The 22336-nt window shown below is 37.9% G+C and overlaps 1 protein-coding gene across 1 annotated transcript in view; it reads right to left on the reverse strand.

Moving 5' to 3' along the window:
- The window catches only part of POT1 (protection of telomeres 1), a 56024-nt gene extending 35218 nt beyond the window's left edge, over positions 1-20806 (reverse strand). The window contains exons 1-3 of the mRNA XM_080936574.1: positions 20779-20806; positions 15440-15486; positions 10360-10474 (exon numbers count right to left, since the gene is read on the reverse strand). Of these exons, the coding sequence (XP_080792700.1) occupies positions 10360-10474; positions 15440-15448 (124 nt within the window). The 5' untranslated portion in view covers positions 15449-15486; positions 20779-20806. The remainder of the gene's footprint in view (positions 1-10359; positions 10475-15439; positions 15487-20778) is intronic.
- Positions 20807-22336: the final 1530 nt, after the last annotated feature.

Genomic DNA, 22336 nt, shown 5'->3' on the forward strand with positions numbered 1-22336 from the left:
TCTGTTTAGTTTTGCCCTGGATGGTCTGCATACTCACAAGAGGTAAGTGATGTCAGTGTAGGAGTGTCTTTTATGAAACTGGGTGTCCTGTGTATATACACATACTTGGTGGATTTTCCCTTTGCTGAATATAAAGTGTCCTTTACAGTCTCTTCTGATTAGTTGTGTTTTGAAGACTATTTTGTCAACTATTAAGATGGCTACACTGGTTTGCTTCTTATTCCTTAGCTTGGAGTATTTTTTATTCACTCAGGTAATGTGTATCTTTACGGTGTTTCTTACATGCAGCAAGATAAATTCTGTTTTCTAATCTATTTTGCTAGACGATGTCTTTTTAGTGAGGTCATTGATCTTGAGTTATCAATGCAATATTTGCTGATTCCCATTATTTTGCTATGATGTGACTTTCCTCCAGTCCCTTTGATTCACTAGTCTGGGATTATTTATTTCCTGTGTTTTCTTACATGTCGTTAACTTCCCAGGTTAAAGTTCTCCTTCTAGGGTCTTCTGTGGAGCTGGATTTGTAGACTGGTGTTGCTTAGTTTTGTGTTGACCTGGACTGTCTTTCTCCATCTAGTGCTTGAAACTTCTGCTGGTTATAGGAACCTGGGCTGACATCTGTGGTGTTTAAGTTTGTGAAACATCTATCTGTTAATCTAATAGATCTGTTTTAGTATGCTACTGGTTATTTTTTCCTCTGTTGCTTTTAAATTTTTATTTTTTCTTTAAATTTACATTTGATTTTTGTGTGGTGGTAACTTTCTTTTCTTGGCCAGTCTGTCAGGTATTCAGTATGCTTCTTCTGCCTTGACAGACATCTCCTTCTTTAACTTAGGGAGAATTTCACCTTCAATTTTGTTGAAAATACTTTCTGTACATTTTACTTGTCTTTCTTCTCCTTCCTCCATTCCTGTTATTCTTAGATTTACTCTTTCCATAGTGTCTCAGATTTCTTTGATGTTTTGTGCTTAGATTTTTTTAAATTTAAATTTCTTTGACCAAGGTATCCATTTCTTCTATCTTCAATGCCTGATACAATCTCTTTTCTCTTCTGTATTCTGCAGTTGAAGACTGCCTCTGACATTTTATTTAGCTCCCTAACTTAGTTATTTCTAGTTTGGTGCTTTCTTTAGTGGTTCAATTTCCACTTTCATGTTTTGAACTTTTTTCTTCATTTTATTCCAATGTTTGTGTTTTCATAATTTTCATTAAACTGCTTAACTGCTATTCTCTTTAAGGTCCTTGAACATTTTCATAAAGGCCTTGCCTTTTTCTTCACCCATGTTGAAATACTCGGGGTTACTGTACTAGAGCTGTTAGGCTCTAGGAATATATATTGTCCTATGTTTTATGCTGGTGTCTAAGCATCTAGGTTTGGGATGCTTACAATTTGAGGCACTGTAGATTACAAGGCCTTATCTGTGTTGGGTGGATTTTCCATTCCTTGGTTTCAGTTGCCTTCTCTGGGTCTCAGAAAAATGTACAGGTTATGGGCTACATGGTATGGAGTACTGAGTCCTTCCAAGGTGTGGCAGCTGTGGGTCCAAGACAGAACTTCTTTCTAGGTTTTGGAAGCTGACATGAATAAAGATGGTCTAGAAGGGGGGTCTTGTGGAAATTCACAGGAGGAAAGATAACTGGATCTGGAAAGAGAATCTGTAGAGTCCCCAGGGAATAGAGGAAAAACAAGCTGCTAGAGGCAGTCTGCTATAGGACTGGGGAACACATTAGGGAATGTCTAAGTCACAGGGAGTCTCTATTTGTATGCTCAGAGGTTTGTAAACAGATGCCTATAAGGTGGGATAGATTTATATCAGAAAGAAACACTCTAGCAGCAACAGACTTGGCGGAGAAGCCTGAAATCTCAAAATGTTTGTACTTCAATTAAAGACCATATCTGCAGAGCACAACATACATCTTGGTTCCTAACTTTCACATAATTTCTAGTTTCTCTTTTGTATCTACAACTACCTATGACTTTTAGCCAGCATGGAGAAAAGAAAAAGACCTGCCATGCCTTCCATATGCTTAAGTAAAACAAAACATGGTAACATACTTCTATCTCTGAACATACATATTGATAAGTAATAATTCACAGGCATGTGATATTTCCTTAATTCTGAAATGATGGTCAGAATACAATGCATTTTATGAACCTTAAATATTTATGTCCTTGCATAGTTTATATAAGTCTATCTGAAATTTAAATTTCTTCCAGTGCTGAAAACTCCGTTATGGTGGCCAGTATTTATTATTTAAAAATGATAAGTGCATAGATTTGCTTCACAAATTCCAGTCGTATTTCTAAAAATAGTCTAAGTGAACCTAATACTTTTTTGTCACTTAAGGAAGACACTAAATAAGGACTGAACTGTCCCTCATTCCCCAAAGTTTAAATGTTCCACATGCTGATGGGTTTTCTTGGGAGTCAGGGTTCATTCCTCAAACTTGATACTGGCAAAGTTCATACTCTCTGCATAGGTAATGACTCATCGTGATAAGAACAGAACTAATGATGTGTGTGACTGACATTTACTGGGGATAGAAACCTGAAAAAAGAATTAAGCAAGCAAAGTTTAGGAGAAGTAACAAAAACAAGGTTGCTGATTTACAAACTTGAAACTAGTCAAAGTTTAAAATACCAGACAACAGGAAAGGAAGTGCATTGGATTTCAGCCACTAATTTGCCCAGAGTTAGACTGATTATAAAGGCAAACTAGGTACTGTTAATTTAGAGAGTCAAATAAAAACTAGTAAAACATAAAATACCTTAGTTGACAATATTTCAAAATACAGAATTTTGAGTATTTGCTACTTTTCAAATATGAAAACAAATCATTTATGTTCAGCAACATATCATATAACCAGGGCTCTAAAAGACAAAACCTGCTATCACTTAGTGGTTAACAATTATCAAGGCCTCATTATGTAGAAGGGAGCATGCTAAGCAATATATACAGATACATACGTAATTGCAGAAATCTCCTGAATTTTTCTTATGCCTCTTACTTTGAAAACTGCCAATGTCTCAAGCACATTAGGTAAGGTGTCTAAGCCAAAGCACACTGAAGGTGAGAAAGTTGACACTTAGTCTATCTCACTAAGCTTAAACCAACGAGGGGGCTCCAGAGCTTTTCTAGCCAGGTGAATTATGCTGCATCTCAGTGTTATAGCAGGAAACAGTCTGCTACAGAAGAATTACAACAAAGTCTTACCTATAAACTCAGAATCCAAGAACATTATCAGACTATTGATTCATCCTTATAAAACTAAACTGCAATAGCTATGATTCATACCCAAGCTGATGGGCCATGCGGAGTGAGCCCGTAAGCAGCACCCTCATGTTCTCTGCATCAGCTCCTGCCTCCAGGTTCCTTCCCTATTTTAGTTCCTGTCCTGACTTCGTTCGATAATGAATAGTGCTGTGGAAGCCAAACAAACACTTTTCTACCCAGGTGGCTTTAATACTGGTGTTTTGTCACTGTCTTAACAAAAAAAAAAAAAAAAAAAAAAAAAAAATCTACTGCCTAAAAATATTCTACCCAAAGTGCCAACTGGGTCAGAACTGGCACACAACTCTGAAAGGACAAATCCTCTGATGTCAAAGGAACTTGCTCATTTAGTTGTTTTAAATTAGCAGCTAACCTGAAAAAGGAAATTCACTATAGATATAAAGGAAGTTTCTAGAAGAACTGAGCATAGAACATAACCATTTATACAGTTTTTCCTTACTCAAAAAATATATTAAAATGTCAATGTATTTATCAGGGCTCTCTAGAGTCACAGAACTTATGGTAGTCTCTATATAGTAAGGGAATCTGTTGATGACTTACAGACTGCAATCCAACTCCCCAACAATAGTCAGCTATGAATAGGAAGTCCAAGGATCTAGTAGTTGCTCGGTCCCACAAGGCTAGTAGATCCAAACAGATGTGCTGGCAAGTAAATGTGTGGCAAAGAAGAGGAAATCTTCCTTCTCCCAGTGTCCCTTGGTAGGTCTCCAGCAGAAGGAGTGTCCCAGAGGAAAGGTGTGCACACCACACCTGGATCTGAGATTTGTTTGTCCCAAATGACCTTGAACTCGGAGATCTCCTTGCCTTAGTCTACTGGGATTCATAAGATCTCCAGGCCAAGATCCAAGTCAGAATCTTCTTTCTCCCAGTCTCAAGATCTGGATCACAAGTGAGCCTTCCCATTCTGGATTGTGGTTCATTCCAGACAGAGTCAACTTGACAACCAGGAATAGCCATTACAGTCAAACAGAATAAAGCAATCCCAGTAGAATAAAAGAATAATCAAGGATTGGAAATATATAATGTCTCAATTCTAACTCAAGACTAAGTGTACCAGGTAAAAACAGCAATGAGCCTGCCACAACAGGCTTTGATAATTGCTCCAAGGAAGTGATCCAACAAACAAAATAAAACAAAATTATTAGATAGAATAATAAATATATTTTTGACCCTCATGTTGTTTTGCAATCTTCCCAAATGAAAACACAAAATTAAAGATATTCAATAGTCTGTTACCTTGATACCTGGCATTGGTAGTGAAAGAGGAGCAGAAAGAATATCTAAGGATATCATATCATCCTTTATACAAAAGAGCATAGTACAAGTATGCATGTATGTAAACACACATGCATATGCTTAAATACTTCAGGAATATTTCAGATTCAAACTGATGAGAAGGTATTTAACTAGTTTTATACATTGGAAATATTTGCATAAATTGACATAAATCTGAAAAGATAACAGATGATAAATTAAGCTCTTTATTTTGCAATCTTGAGCAATTCACCCAATTTCCCTAGCATGACTAAGTGTAAATTGCCTTGGAGTTTTATTGTAAGGGGAAAAAAAATGTAGCTTACCTAAGGAGGTCTTTAATCAAAGAAGCATGCATACATAAAATACATAATCCATAAGAGATGCCTTTGCAAATGCTTTTCATTTCCTTTTATCTATAATACTATCTCTTTTTTATTGCTATTCAATTCATTCATTGAATATGAATGAGTAAAAACATGTAACAGGTTTTTAGTCAGAATTTTACAGTTAACAATTAGCTACTGGAAATTATAAAAGGCTAATTGTCATACTATATACCAAAATCCAGATATAATCATCAAACTCCATTTGAAATCATTCATGGATATAAAAATCAGCAAATACAAAGGTCAACAGTTTCACCCCCTATGTCTATCCTCCTGGTAGAAATGAGCGGGATATTTATAAATGGAGTTGTCGTGGACACAGTTAGGTCAACATTCTCTATCTTTAACCAGGGAAGTGATGAACAGCCAGCTACAGCTTTGATGGCTTCCATTACGGACAGTCAGACAGTCAAGTGCCTCAGAGAGGTGCCATCACTGAGAAACACATGGCAGTTCATAGTAGACCCTGAAGAAAGGAAAGCCAGTGCCCGTTTCACCGAGAAACCGCATCACAAGGATACGAAAGCATTCAAATTTAAAATCTATATTTAAAAAGCAGAACCATAGAGCTATCAGAGGGAATCACTGCTATCCACCCCCAAACCCCACAAAAGCCACAGTGCTTAATAACAATGGCATCTTAAAGAATCACACAGAGGGCTAGGGAGATAGCTCCATCAGTAAAGTTCTTGCTGAGTAAGTAAACGTGAGGGCTCCGTTGGCTTCCAGAACCCAGTTTAAAAAGGGAAATACAGGGAAAAAGAGTGGAGCAGAGACTGAAGGAAAGCCCATCCAGAGACCGCCCCACCTGGGGATCCATCAGTCACCAAACCCAGACACTTCCTGACAGGAAAGTGACAGGAGCCCCATAGGCCTGTCTCCTGAGAGGCTCTGCCAGAGCCTTCCTGATAACAAATGGCTCGAAGCCAACCATCTTACTGACCACAGGGACCCCAATGGAGGAGTTAGGGGAAGGTCTGAAGGAGCTGAAAGGGACTTATCTGGAATCAATGGGAGGGGAGGTCCTTGGTCCTATGAAGACTTGATGCCCCAGTGTAGAGGAATGCTAGGGCAGTGAGGTGGGAATGGGTGGGGGAGGGGGAGCACTGTCATAGCAGCAGGGTAAGGAGGGAGACAACAGGGAGACTTCAGAGGGGAAACCAGGAAAGACATTAACATTTGAAATGGAAATAAATAAATAACCAATTTAAAAAACAAACTAGAACAGGTGTAGTGAGCGGTGTTTATAATCCTGTGCTGAGGAGACTGATGAGGAGGCACCTGAATCTGCACAGCCAGGCTTCAAACCAAACAAAAATGAGTGGGTAGACGGGTCTCATGGAACACGACCACAGGTTGTCCACTGGTCTCCTCATGCATTCGCTCACAGAGATGAAAGGGAACACACATGAACAACATACATATACAAGGATTCTAAAAGTATCAGTGGTGAAGTTAGTAATTTTAATAGTGTATGTTCTTCTCATAACAGCACTGACTGACTTGTAAAGGAATAAGCATTACACTTCCATGACTTAATATAAAGCTCAGGAAATAGAGCATTCACTACCACATAACGACTGTGATCAGAAATAATAGCACCCTACAGACCACATATACTCTCCAATATTCAGGATGCAACAAAAAGCCTTTAATCTAGTAAAGAAGCCGAACTGCGCCTTCCATCTCTACAGTAAATTTAACATTTATAAAATAAATTTAACAAAGTTTTACTTGGTGATCTATATAGATATATAACACTATGAAAATTTCAAATATGAGCCCCCTACCTACATAGTCATATATACATCTAGACGTTACTGAAGCTGCGCTGACACTGAGTTGACCCTTTGCTGAACACAAACATCAGCGTGATCTGCCTGACTTCTGTTGCTGCACCTCATCCTGTTGAAGGGTGAGTTCTGTCAACAGAAATATAAATGTGACCGTAACTAAAACGACAGGATGGAAGGTTTTAGGCTTCACTGCCTATCTTGCTGGAGTAAAGATATGCTATGCCTGAAAAATGTATTTTAAAATCTCAATGACTGTTCAGAATTAAATTGATGGCATTCACTTTAATTTGGTATCTCAGAAGAAACACAAATATATTATCTCCATAATAACAGATGTTTCATTACTAGTCATGAATTTTTTACTAGTGCATTGTATCAACTACACATATCTGATAGAAATTTGAGGCATAAGCATACATACCAAGTAATTACATCTCCCCATGGCATTCCTTTTTATTCATGATTTAGTAGAATGATCAGAAGAATGATTTACTACCTAGTAACTAAATACATACTGCCAGTGTTTTTAAATGACATTTTAATTTTATATTGCCATTCTTAATTCCTTCTGAAAATGATGCATTTTCTGATCATGTTATTTTAAAACTTTCAATGGTATGAAATGACATGTCAAATGCAAAGTTTTAAAATTGTCTCTTCTATCAAGTTAGATGGAGGAGCTCGGCAGGCCAGGCTCCAACACTAAGACTGACAGTAAGGAAGAGGGTCACAATGCTCATTGTGACATGAAATTCAGGCACAGAATGGAGCCAGGTCATGGCCACCACTGTGAAAGCATCTAAGGGCATGCTGACAGAGGAGGGATGAAGGCTCAGGCGAGGTCAATTTAGAATGAAAAACCTTAAGAAATCCATATTTAGATCAAGATTAATCTTTCAGTTTCTTTCACTGTCCTTTAAACAAACAATGTTATGAAGACTTCATAAATGATTCCTTCAGGTTATACTTCTAGCCCAGTCTACTTCATAATTATCTCCAGATCCTAGTCCTAATACTGTGTACATTAGGACAGTATAAAACTGAGATTGTTTTTCTATTAGGCCTACTCAAGAGCTCACCTTCAGCTAACTGCTCTATAATACAACTTGCATATATTTGTTCATGAATACTTGAAACAGAAACTCCAAGAGACCATATCTGTGCTCCTAACATGACACAGGATGCAATATGTAAACAATATTTTTTTTATCAACAAAACCTACTGCTTTGTTCTTTTAACATGTTCCTATTAAAAATAAAAAATACTCTTGAGTATTCTTTGTACTTAAAAATATTAATACAGTTACTAATAAACTAATGTTTTATAATGGATGAAATACACTAATAAATGATCAATTTACTATGATTGCATTATATTAAGATAAAGTGTAGTCTTTGCTTTTCATTATCTTGTAAAAAAACACTGAACTAATGGTTTCTAGTATACCTTTTTGTAAATTTGTTTAGAGAATTACATTATCATACAACGTATGGATTATACCTTCTTAATTTTCTTTAAAAACTATAAAAATAGGTAAAAACTGACATCGTTTAAGTTTCAATCTTCTAATTTCATCAAATACTCTTTTTTGATTGATGGGGGCAAGAGGATAAAACAAGGTCTATCAATTAAACAAAATTTTAGTATAGAGCACAACGTACTATACAAGTACAATTATCCCTACACCCTCTTCTTCTTTTTTTTTTTTTTTTACCTTGCGTAAAACTGAAGATTTATAGTCACTAAAGAGCAAATATCAATTTCCTACTTACTTTAGCTTCTAGCAACAGCCACTTTGCTTTCCACTCTGATACATGGCAATTGTATACAGGGCTACAGAAATGGTACATGGTATCTGGCCCCTTCTTGGCGTACTTCAGCTGAAGACTAGGGTTAAGGTTCTTTCATTGCACCAGATAACACACTTCCTTCTTCCTAAACTCAGCAATACTCCATTGCAAGGATATGCGATTTTCTTCTCATCATCCCTTAATGGGCAATTTGCCCAACTGTATAACTTGTCTGCTGTAACACTGCAGTGAACAGTAAAAAAATCAAGTAGTACTTTATGATCTAGAAAACTTGAATCAGGATCATAAAGTACTACTTGATTTCTTACTGTTCACTGCAGTGTTACTCACAACAGACAAGTAACTGTTGGATCTTAAGGCATTTCATCTTTGCAGAAAATTTATCTCATGAGGGTTGCATAATTTTAGTACAACAGGGGTAACAGTCCACTCTCTTCCTAACCACACCAGCGTCTGTCTTTGGTGTTTTGTTAGTGGCCACCTTAACAGGTGACAGTTGTGGATGGTTCTGCTTTCTTTCTCGCTAATGCCACGTTTTGTTCTTAGTGGCTGCTTGACTGTGCTCTCTCTCTCTCACTCAATAACTGTCTATCTACATCCTTGACCTAGCTTATGAATACGCATGTTTTTATTTTATTTCTTCCTGCTGGGACACGAGAGCTCCTGAGATATTTGGGATGAGCCTCTGAAGAGATGAATGATGCATTAGTGTCTCCCACTCTATACTGTATTATGTTGCACTGGCCCGTTCCGTTCTTGAGTTGGGAGCCTACAGCTTATGCTTTCCCGTGTGCCTGTTCTTGTGCTGGATTACACTGTTGTCATATAAGAGGCATCATGTCTACCGCAAGGGAAGAGAAGCTCTCAATGCTGTATTCTAAAAGCTTCAGTTCCACGTCACATATTGACATTTTCTTTGTGTTTGGGAGTTCTAACCTGAATCTACGCTTTCTCTCTGTTACCCTTGGAAACTATCCATCACTGGTATGGTTATACAATATCATGTCTGACTTTGTAACTTTATTGAACTCATTTATAAGTTCGCAGAGAAATCCCTTTGTGAAGCATTTGGTTTTCTACTTACAGGATAATGTCCTTTACAGCTAATTTCATCTCTTCTTTCCTTGCTGGCCTTCCTTTCCCTCCAGCCTACAACTGTCTTGGCTACACTTGTAACGCTGATACACACAGCGCCAAAACCAGGCCCCACTTGCACACTTTTATTTCTGAGGACAAGCTCTGTCCTCAGTGGCGAGCATTGTGTCAGCTGTGAGAGTTGCATCTGTGAAGTTGGCGAAATTGTGGTAATTTCTTCTACATATTCTACACTGACCTTTCATAATGACACACTGTGATTTTTCTATATTATTTGTATATTTCTCACAGGTAATTTTCTTTGAGGTTGCCATGGGCTCACGTAGCATACTTTAAAATAGCAGCAGTCTATTCTAAGCTTACAGAGATTGAGCTTCAGTTACTTAGAAACTCTACCCTCACATCTTCTCCCAGCACACTTTATCAGATTAGACTCAGCACATCCATCAACAAGTATGACAGCTAGATTTTCTCTTCCATTTGCTTTTAATTTCTGTGCCAGATGTTCATGTGCTTTTACATCATTTAGAATCTTTTAAAAACACTGTATCCTTAGGCTTTTAAATAAGATCCTGGAATCTGAAGACCACATTCACGTCACAAATTGTGGACAAAGTACATTCATCACTATAGTTTGGCAATTAAAAATCAGGATTGAGCTTGATCTGTGATCAATAAAGTAGTTCTTGATCATGAAAAACCACACCCATTGATACCTACCAGTTCCTCTGCTGACATACGGAGGCTTAAAGAATTTCACAACACCATAGACATTGGCAATTGTACCTTCCTTAAGTAGATTCAGCGGTGTATATGTGTAGAGAGGTACTGGAGCCTAAAGAAAGAAAAGGAAACAATTACAGCATTAGTTACACTTTAGAATATTATGGTGATACCTATAAATTATTGTGTATATTTAATTTCATTATCAAAGGGTTATCCTAAAGAAGACTTCAAAATGTAAAGGGGAAGAAACATCTATAAAATAACACAGTAGCTTTCAAATGTTACTATAGAAACCAACTAGTTTTCTTGAGGTAATTTCGTTCAGAAGTAGAGAAATTAACACACCAACCTATAAAAGTATAACCAACTAAAAATGTAATTATACTTCTTCAACAAGTATAAAATCCATTAAAATATTAACATAGTTGTATATCCCGAAGCCATAGAAAAAATACTTTTAAATATGTGTACCAGCAGTGTTAAAGCTCTATGAGAATCTTACTGAGGGAGATGAATAAGTGTGACGAGACATCTGGCAAGGCCCAGAGGAGCCACTAGAGTTCTGTTCTGTCTAATAAAGGACTCTGAACCTGTGAGTTGTTATTCCCAAGTGCATTTAGCTCCAAGAGTTCTTTGCTATTAAATCATCCCATTTAGCATTCAGTTACTTCTTTTCTACCTGGCAAAGAATAGGTCGGAAAATGAAACTTACACTATAATGTGGTAGAAAAATGCAAAACATGCAAATTTTGCCTCTAGTTTTTAAATATATTATCAGTTCAAAACTTATGACACAATCAAAATCAACCCCCTACACACACAGCTGTACAAGAAAATCTGAGACTTGACTGAGAAATCAACTGAATAAAGCAATTCACAACAATAACAAGGGAAAAGAAAAAGTAAAGACAGTACTGTATGAGGCTGTATCTGCATGTTAATATGGTCACTAAATTAACATGTAAAAGTTCAATGACTCATTTACTCATGCCCAACTGAGAAATAACCTTAGCACATCACTTAGCAAATGACTATTTAAAAACCCAAACAGAGATTCTTTTTTTCTTTTTAAGATGGCTGATTCTTTGATGTAGATAGAGAAGGGCTTTACAATTTAATCAGTCTTTAATATACAAGAAAAGGGGCTGGAGAGATGGCTCAGTGGTTAAGACTGCTCTTCCGGAGGTCCTGAGTTCAATTCCCAGCAACCACATGTTGGCTCACAACCACCTGTAATGGGATCTGATACCCTCTTCTGGTGTCTGAAGAGAGCAATAGTGTACTCACATATACAAAATAAATAAATCTTAAAAAAAATACAAGAAAAGTGTAGCTAATTAATTATGTTAGAATAATGCTTGGCAAAAGGAACAGAAAAGAGGAGATATCAGTTGTCAAATTATACCAACAAAATAAGTGGACCAGGGATCCTGCCTTAAGCACTTCTCCCTGACAGGAGAAGAATGGAAAGGTAGCACAACTTAGGGAGATGAAACAGCACCTGCATAACAGCTTACTGGATCAAAACAAAAAAACAGCAAAACAAAAATTAGTAAATTTCTTTCCCATGAAATTAGTCACTATAAATTCATATACTTATTTATATAGCTGCAATTCTTTTCAATATAGATCTGCACAGTCATTCTCTTATTAGTTGGGTTAATGTAGTCTTGAATGGGAATTATCTGTGAACATCATAAATAAATGTATGTAATACTTCCAAATAATACCATCTTGAGTTGCGATTTGCTTCTATTGGCATTGAAGGCTGATGCCCTAAAGCAAGACTGCAGGGGGAGTGGACATCTAAGTCAAGTTGAACTTGAGACGAATGCTGTTAGGGGACAGGTAATAGAGCTAGATAAGGGAAAGATAAGTAAATACCTATCACTGATCAGGTGTTTGCCAGGTCCATCATGACTGTAGAAGGGACAGGACACACTTCCCACCACTGGAGCAGAGCCAGCAGAGTGTGGGTCTTCTCAAGTGCAGATGCTTGCTATAGCTGTAAAGACTGTTTCCATAGCAATGTACATATTTTTTCTTGATGCAGAGAATGCTCTCCCTCCCAAGGTTAATGACTCCATGATAATTACAAACAGCAGGAGTCTGGGAAGAAAGAATGTGCCTGTTGTCCCTCAGCAAAATGGTAATGCTGTAACCTTCAGGTCAGCCCTTAAGGCTTTGAGAAGGAATTCTGAAAGCATGAATTGGAAAATATATAAACAGTATTTCTCAACTATACAAAATATAAGAATGCAATATGAATTGTATGAGGCTCTTCATAGACCTAAATGAACAAACAGCTTCACTAATAAGTCAGTAACGGGAAAGAAATAGTTAAAAAGAAGACTCACATTTCAATAAAGAAGTACCAGGAAGTGAGAGAGGGGGCAGGATCCCACCTAGCTAAGCTTATTGCTTATGCTTAGAAAGACAAGTAGATCTCTGAACTCAAGAAGTTCCATGACAGTATAGGAGTTGGAAAACAGAAAGCTAAGTCTGTCACATTAAACAGCTCTATGTCTAGCTTTGGCAACCACAAATGCTATGCCCAAAAAACTGCATAGGATTTGCTATATTAAAATATGCACCAACTGTCTTTTCTCAGAATCAAGGGGCTAAGGTCATAAAAGGATGATTTGTGAGATAATCTAAAGGAAACAGGGAGTAAATAGTTGAATTGATAGGCAAATGAAAGACTGGAGTTTGGTCTAAAGGAGCTCAACTATTCAGATGGCTAATAGAGCTCTTTTAGAATTTTGTCCAGCAGGTTTTCTGTCCAAAGATACCTAAGAGCTTCCCAGAGATCTATCATAGCTCTTTCAGAATTCTTCCAGCAGGTTTTCTGACTTTGCCTGGAAAACCCATGAACTATCTAGAAAGCTGTCTACGGAGCTATCTCAAGCAGACAGCAGAGCTGTTAACTTGGATTCATCATTGACTCTGAGCCATTTCTTCTACTGCTCCCAAACATCTGTTCCCCAAAAACCTTTTCCCAAACTGAGGCCAGTCCTTAGCAGCTGGTAACATGGAAACATGAACAAAACCTGCAAAGCAAATACCACTTACAAACACTTGGACATAAAATTATATCAGAGATCTGAAAATAGTCTGGCAATCTGGTGCCTAGTGTCTGTTGGGATTCTGTAAACCCCACCCCTCAGTTACTTAGCAACAGCCAGGTATACCCCACCCATCAATTACCCAGCAGTGGCCAGGTATGCTCCGCCCCAGTGACCTGACACTATAAAAGGAGCTGCTTGACCCCTCCTCTCTCTCTTGGCCTCTCTTGCCCTTGTGCTCTGGCAGCCTTGCTCTCCCCTTTCCCTCCCCCCCTCTGTCCCACGTGCTCATGGCTGGCCTCTACTCCTCTACTTCTCTCTCTCTCTCTCTCTCTCTCTCTCTCTCTCTCTCTCTCTCTCTCTCTCTCTCTCTCTGCCTCTACCACCCTCTTAACTCTCCCATGACCTGAATAAACTCTATTCTGTACTATACCATTGTGTGGCTGGTCCCTCAGGGAAGGGATTCCCAACATGGGCCCCTCAGAGGCATCTCCCTTGCCCTCAGGCCTCGCCGCACCTTCATGGGCCATATGCCCCCCACTCTCTTCATCCTTCCCCTAACATTGGTGCTGTGACTCAGATCGTCATCCTTCCACAACATTGGTGCCCTGTGACTTTTCCTTTCAGTGTCTATTATCTATGTCAATAGCAATATAGTATTTAAAGCATACTATCATGTCGTAACCTAGTAACACAATCTCGAATTTCTTTTTGTGTGACAGTGATTCATGGTGCACTATACTGCTCGATGAATAATCTTAAAAAACTAGAATATTCCTGTGCAGTAGGAACTTGTGTGATAAGGATTCTAGCCAATACAAAGGCACAGAGAAGATTTAAATATAACCAGTGCAATGATGAAATGAGTTTTCCATTACTGGCATGTGTAATAAACTTCCTGTTTCACTGGGTTCTGTCATGCTGAGACTTCAGCACTCAGCATGTGCCAACACTTAGCTGGATGTTCTTTTACCCCATTCCTAAACCAAGACAATTATGCTTGGAAGATTAAAATGTATCTAGCAGGGTTAGGGAGTTGGTTCAGTAGAAGTACTGATCATATGTATGTATGAATTGGAGCACCCAGTTAAACACTTGGTGGGTTTTCTGGTCCAGCTACAATCACAGCAGACAGAGGACACAGGCTAAATAGGAAACTCAAGGTTTTAGTGAGATATTCTGCTTCAGATTATATAGTAGATATTGATAAAAAGAAGACATCTGACCATCAACTGCTAGCATATGTACTTCCAATGGTTAAAGATCTCTTACTGCTGTAGGAAGAGACTAAAGTTTGGATTTTAGCACCCACACTGAGAAGTTCACAAATGTCTATAACTCCAGTTACAGGGGCCCCACTGCCTTCTGGCCTGGGTGGGTACCTCCCTGCAAATATTCTCCATAAACTCAAACAAGCATGTATAGATATACAGAAAAAGAAAGAAATAATAATAATAAATGAATGCATATAATTTAACATATTATATTAAACTTTATCAATGCAATTTTTTCTAATATCATTCAGCTGCAAGTATCCAACCTATAAAAATAAAAAATGCTTCCTACTGATATTAGATACTCCAACTTTATCAAATAAAGAAAAATTGGTTAAAATGTATAAAAAGTATAAAAATCATTTTTTTTATTTATACGATTTGTTAAATCACAACTCCGTACACAACAACCTGATTTAATACAGGCCTACAGAAAAGATGAATTTGCCTGTGGTTTAAAATGAAAACTATCTTCATAAAGTAAGAACTGGTTTACTTCCAGTTTCCTTCCATGTAGTAGATGATCTAGGTAAAACAATCAAGTATCGTTAGGTACACACAGAACTATAATGAAATACCATCATATAAAAAAGTGAAGATGCTTGTTTGCACCGGATTAGCAGTACTGTAAAAGATGACTATAAAATAGGCTAATGTAAAATCAAACTATAAAGTTGACCAAAATCTGAAGTAGATGCATAAATATGTATTACTGTATTTTAAATATCACCTTACCAAAGACATTGTTTGATGGAAACTCCTCTCACAGATTTATCTCAAACCTGAAAGAACAAGAGGACTTATTTGTACGTATGTTACTTCCATTCATATATGGTTAACTGTACATTTAATACTCACATTCTCTATCATGGTATAGTTTGGTTCCATGACTCATGTCAGGCACACACAACTACCAATACCTGTAGTTTCAGGGAGCCCAACATGCTGCTAGGACTCCACAGGCGCCTGCTCTCTCTCCCTCTCTCTCTCTCTCTCTCTCTCTCTCTCTCTCTCTCTCTCTCTCTCTCTCTCTCTCCCATAATTAAAAAAATGTTAAAGATGTAAGATCAAATGAAAATGTAGTTTAAAAAAAAAAGGAAGAGGGCATTATGAAGACAAAAGCTGCAAATGAGGTATCACTACTAATCTTACCAACATTAAAATGCACCCAAGAGTAATTTTACAACAGTATATTGGTCAGCTCAAATGAAAGGGGCATTTCCTATAGAAATACAAACTATCAAAAGTTCCCTCAAGACAAAACAAATAACAGTAGAGAGAGGAGGCTCACCTAAACCCTCAACTTCAATAAGGACATTTAGGGTAAATTTCCTCCCATAAAAATGTTGCTAGGCACAACTGGCTTTACTGTGGCTTACTTTAAATGTTCAAATGCATTTAAGGCAGCAATATCATTCCCCAAACTATTCCTACGTGAAGAGGAGAGGCCACGGACAACCTCTGCCCTGAGAATTGCATTCTTAGACAAGAGTGTCATCATAACAAAGCTTCTGCTACTAGCCTTAGTAACGTGGAAGCCAAACTAGGTAGCTAAGTATTAGAGACCCAAACCCAATAGTAAATCAAAAGTAGTTTTTCCTAAAAATACAAGATAGTTTTAAAAGGAAAACAAACGATCAATCAAGGGGAACTACATACTAGCACAGTAAATTATGAGAGTCAGTGAGAACACACAAGGTAAACTAGCAAAACCCAACATCCAATTAAAATTACCTTCTCAGTGATTAACGCGTGAACACGTTTGCTCAGTCTGAGGGCTAAACTTACTGATAAACATAATTTGAAAGGATGAATAACGTACTGACACTACGTTCCCACAGACGGCTTTCACATGCACAGTGCCATCTGTCCCTAAAATAGTTACGAGCTCTGGTCTTTCTCCTCTGTCCTTGGCATACAACATTGACTACCTGGACAAGGAGCAAAGTGAGCTCCCAAGTTCTACTCCTGACCTAGGACCAAGGTTTAAGCGCCACACCAGTAACTATAATATCTGGAAGACAGTTACGGTCACATCAAAAGAGGTTTCTCACAGTCCTAGTCATCTGTCATAAGCTACTGTAAAATTAATCACACATTTAAACAATATACATTTAAAAGGTGAAAAATATAATATGCTGATGATAGTGTGGAAGTCACCCCAATTTTCATAAAAATACTGACAGAAATGTAATCAAGTGTTAATACTCCGGGAAAAGCTCTGCCCAAACTTAGTAACAATAAATATATGGATGGCCTAAAACACACAAACTTCACTAAAAGTTATTCTATATGGTCAGCTGGAACACATATGCAATCATATCTGATATAGCCCAGACCATAAAGCTTCAACTGTATATCAACAGCAGAACAACAAGACCAGACCGGATAAATGGCTATATATGCACAGAAAGGAATAGTCTAGAGCAGTGAAAATAGGTGAAAACTCATCTGTCAAACTCATTAACATGAAGTTCATAGAAGTGCGATGTGAGGCCATAAAAGTAAGGAAAGACAACCTATATAGACATTGGCTGTCTACATTACTGTAAACAAATTACCTGTTAAAAATCACTGTGTGTGTGTCCCCAACCCCATGAGAAATGCAAATATATAATTAGCTACTTCTAGAGTACAGGTAAAAAGGTAAGGGCAAATGAAGCACGCTTATGTCCCTCAAAGTCTAATCGTCACAACAGCTGTTTTACTTCCACAAGGCATTAAGAAGCAACCAAGTTTTCCTTCAAAGGAAAAGAAAAACAGTTAGCAAAGAAGGTCATTTTCAATAATATATAGCAGATGTTACAACAGATTTGAAGACTTAGAATTTATGGAGTTGTGTATCACTAGCAAAACACATAAAGACACCTGGAGATTCTGAAGAATGATTCCCACATATGACTACCTGAGAGTTACTATCAAAAAGGTCTCTGCTTACCACACACACACTCACATACATACACACAAATATACACACTCACATACACACACACAAATATACACACTCACATACACACACACAAATATACACACTCACATACACACCCACACACACACACACATATACACATTCACATACACACACTCACACACACAAACACACATACACACAAACACACATACACACACACACCTGTGCAACCCTACAGTGATGTAATGTTTGCTACTAATGTCTCAGTCTTCAGTAAGAGGCTCATTAGCCTTGAAAATCTGTGGTGCTCTAGTCCTTGTAATACACTAAAGTTCACTACGGTGTGCTTTCCATATTTTAATGCTATGCTGCTCCAAAATCTGCTCGATTAATCGTCAGAATCTTTCTAGATGTCATTTAGATCATTCTTTCAGGAAGTCAACATACTGTCGTCACATAAATCTTAAAATTTACTTGACAAAGTCAGAGGACCCAAAAATAAGTATCACTCATTGTTTACTTTTTAAGTCAACCTTTTAATTTAGATAAAGAGAATGATGAAGTAAATCAATTTTCCAAGGCTTTGCTTTATCCTCTAATATCTCTTCTTAACAGAAAAGCAAAGCTTTATGAAATGATAACTCAATAAAGAAAAAAGCTTACAAACATGAAATGATGAACTGGCCAAATCAATACACAAAGACACAAGTGCAATTGCAAACCAATACTATTCCAAATCAATACACGAAGACACAAGTGCAATTTCAAATCAATACTATTCCAAATCAATAGACGAAGACACAAGTGCAATTCCAAATCAATACACAAAGACACAAGTGCAATTCCAGTTTTGTTTCAGTTCAACTCTTCTGTAAACTTAAAAATGTCATTTACTCAAAAATACATACAAAACAAAATGTTTCATCACGAATTTTCAAATTTCCTTTGGCTCTTATTTTTAATGGCTCTTTGTAAACATCTCTATGGACATCTATTTTATTTATTGAAAAATGTTTAAAAGTAGATCCTATAACACCTACCTCTCGCATTAATATTCCAGACTTAAGCATAACTAACAAAGCTTTAACTTTCTAATGAGGCAGAAACCTACCAACTTTATTCATGAAAGATTCTTCATAAATCTATGGGAATTAACTATGAAGACTTAGTTACTTAATGCATAAAGATTCAAAACTGAAGACGTAAGGTTTTTACTCACGTAAAATGCTAGAAAGAATAACAAATGGTTGGACAACCTACAAGTTCCAAACCCTCCTTTGACTCATCAGAGGAAATACAAGACAATAAGCTACCAGAGTCCTGGGTGAAAGAAGAGAGGCAGGCCCTCGTTTGTCCAACGCAAATGGCAGATACTGTCTAAAACTTGTGATAACATCTGTCAGACATTGTCAATGGAGTGTTAGGCCAGCAATGGGCTGTGCAATTGTACACGGCACTTAGGTTCACCAAGGGAGTCAGTCAAGAGGCAGAGAAGGCACAGCAGAAAAGCAGGAACCTTGGGTGAATCCTCTTTCCCTCTCATCAGAGCAATGGCCTAACAATACGGGGAGCTGAGTGACAAGCCTGTGAGTTTGTGGAAAGCCACCGTGGCTGGCAAAGAGAACAAACCAAAGCAAATACACAAACACACAATACAAAAAGCATCCAACTTCTATTTGGAACACAGGAATGAATGAAAATCTATAGTTATGGCCCTAGACTGAGACCTCTCCAATAACCAAACCTGAACTCTGCAACAAGACTGTGTTTCCTCCCCAGCATGGATGGGAATTTAAACGTTTCCTGAATTCATTGGCCCTCAAGTCTGAAACAAACTGTCTAGATTCAAATGTCATCTCTGCCATCTGTTAGCTATCTGATCTCAGGAAAATTACTTAACCTTTCTGAAATACAGCACCTTTGTCTATACAAGCAAGGTATAGAGCATCAATGTTAGAAGTGTTTGTGATAATTAAATGAATTAACATACACACAACTCTAAAATGTCACATAACAGAAAAGATATACTAAATTGTATTGTACTGTTCATTAGCATTGTTACTATTTTTTCCTAACCTTTCTACCACTAACTGGATTTTCCCTTCTAAGCTTTCTATATCCCATATATTCCTTTCAGAGGGTCAGAATGGCTATGTCTTTCTCCTGCTAACATCTAGTATGAAACTAACAGTTTTACTATAGCATCCAAATTATTCAGCTTGCATAGTCGCTCTCTCTCAAAAGGAAGATTAAGTAAAGTACACCGTCACCCTGAAAGTACCAGTTTAACTTTCTTAATCTAAAATATCAAACCAAACAGTCATCTCATGTTCACATATTATACTGCTACACATTATTAATTAGAATTATAGATCACCTTTAGTTTGGTCAAATTTATCTTGGACCTCAGAAAGCTACTCCACTGTATCATAAAATAACATATTTGCTAAGTGATGGCTGGCAAATTATGACATTGACATATTCAGTCTCATTTGTAACTGTAAAAATAAAAACCAATCTCTCACAAAAAATCCGAATAGAAAACATGGGTAAAATATTACTTTTTGGAGGAAAATGTTTTCTGAGTTAACAACCTTTTTAACTGGACGTCCACTTAGCTTTTATATTTAAAGAACTTCTAAGGGCTAGTTTTTAGATCTGTTGCAATTTCACCAACTTTACCTGGTATTGTAAAAAGTTGGACACGGAGGCGGGGGGGGGGGGGGGGGACGTGTAGTACGGGTTTTATTCTTTAACTCCCCTGTTAATTAAAATATTGTGTATACACACTGCACCAAAAGCTTCCTGATTCCAAAACTGGTACTGGTTGCCTCCTTCTTCAAACTCGTAAATACCCTAAGGGAAACTGCATTTGACGCTGATCTGTGAACTCTAGGTTGAATCTTTCTTCGCAAACCTCTTGCCTGGGCTTCGCGATAGCATCACCGGTTGCATCAAGACCAACCGTCCCCAAACCACTCAGAAGCAAGAGGGCGTCCTTGGATCTACTCAAGTCTCCCTCCGACAGTGTTGGGGGAATCACTAACGAGACGTAACGGAGTGTCTGCAAAACTGCACTAAACTTTGCAATGAACTTAACACTCCCCATTGCATTCACCCAGCGTCCCCACCACGACATCCAAACACCCTCAAGCCCACTCACCAGCGAGACGCCCGGACAATTAAACGTCGGGATTGACGCGCCCGTGACGTCATACATGCGCGCGGGCGGGCGCGGGCCGCTAGCGCACGCATGCGTACTCCACTAGAATTGCGCAGCGGCCTGCCCGTCCGGTGTAAGGTGGAGGAGCGCCAGCGCGACAAGCGGCGTCACAGCCACCCAGGCTGCTCGCCCCTCCTCTCCCTGACTCTCGCCGATTTCTTGTCCCTCAAGGGAGACAACCCTCAGTCTGCAGAGGGAGCCTGGCTCAGCCATTAAAGGCTAGTCTCACCACCCAAAATATGATTTTTAAATCCTTTAGCCAATAAGAACTCTATTCCAAGCCAGGCGCTGGATTCCATTCTGTCGACTAGAAGCTCCAGATGCTAAAGCTTTTATTTACATTCTAAGTTAAACATTCAAATGCAACGGTATATCTCCAAGGCTATAAATACATGATGGTAACGATGTTATTTGTTTTATAGTGGTTTGGTGACATTTGTGCAAATTTCAGTTATTTAAGCTGAAGAATGTGCCATTATTTTCTAAATTTTCCTTTTCTTTTCCCACCCCTGTGCACATAAAACTTAAGTGAACCAGGAATAACAACTAAAGTGATATTCATAGGCTGCCTATTAGAGGAGCATAAGGCTCAGACCCATACTGCTAGTAACCCCAACAAGCTGTGAAATACTATTTATCTGCTAAGTTTAGCCTACTGTATGGATTTTGGAGCCTGTGCACTTTGGTCAAAAGCAGGGAACCAGAAGGTTCTCCTAACTCCAGGTAAGCGCCTGGAGGCAGCATCTTTGACTATAAGCAAGCAGGAAATCATAAAAAATTAACAAAAAAAAATCAACAAAAATTAACAAAACAAACTGGTGACATCGTGTTCAAGAGAACCGCTATTGATGGTTATAGCTTCATTATAACGACAGGTTAACATTCTTCAGGAGTGGAAGGGCCATACACAAGCATACTTTGAAGCTTACGGACTTGTGAACAAAGCCCCCCTCTCCTAGAAAAAGCAAACCTTTTTCTGTAAGAGAAATAAATGCACAGTTGTTTTACGAATTCCCAGTCGGTTAAGTAAGCTGCTACATTTGTTTTCTGCACAGAGCTTCGTGTTTGCTTCTGAACTAATCAAAGCCTCTACCCAGTTAGTGACACCCTCACTTCCACCATAGTAAAATTACATATATCTTCCTAGCGGATATTCATGTTTTCCTCCTTAGCCCCCCCCCCCCAAATATTTAAACACATTTTTTCTACATTTGAAGTAGAAACAGGGATAACTGTTCTGTTTTAGAACCAAGACAACTTATACAATGGCTGATGGCTTTAAGAGCTAAATATTCATTGGATGAACAAAGAATTCATAGGGAGAATGTTTCTTTTCTTAGCTTTAACATCTGTTTTTCCATCCTTAACAAACCATCAACTGATTACATGGAAATTTTCATTAACTAAAACTGGGAGGACTTTGTGTTGCCAAGTCAAAAGGAGATATTTAGTCTCAAGAAATTTTTTACTAAGTCCGAGAGCATTGCGATTTTACTGT

The sequence above is a fragment of the Micromys minutus genome (genome assembly GCF_963924665.1).
Source record: "Micromys minutus genome assembly, chromosome: 23".
In the NCBI taxonomy this organism is placed as follows: Eukaryota; Metazoa; Chordata; class Mammalia; order Rodentia; family Muridae; genus Micromys; species Micromys minutus.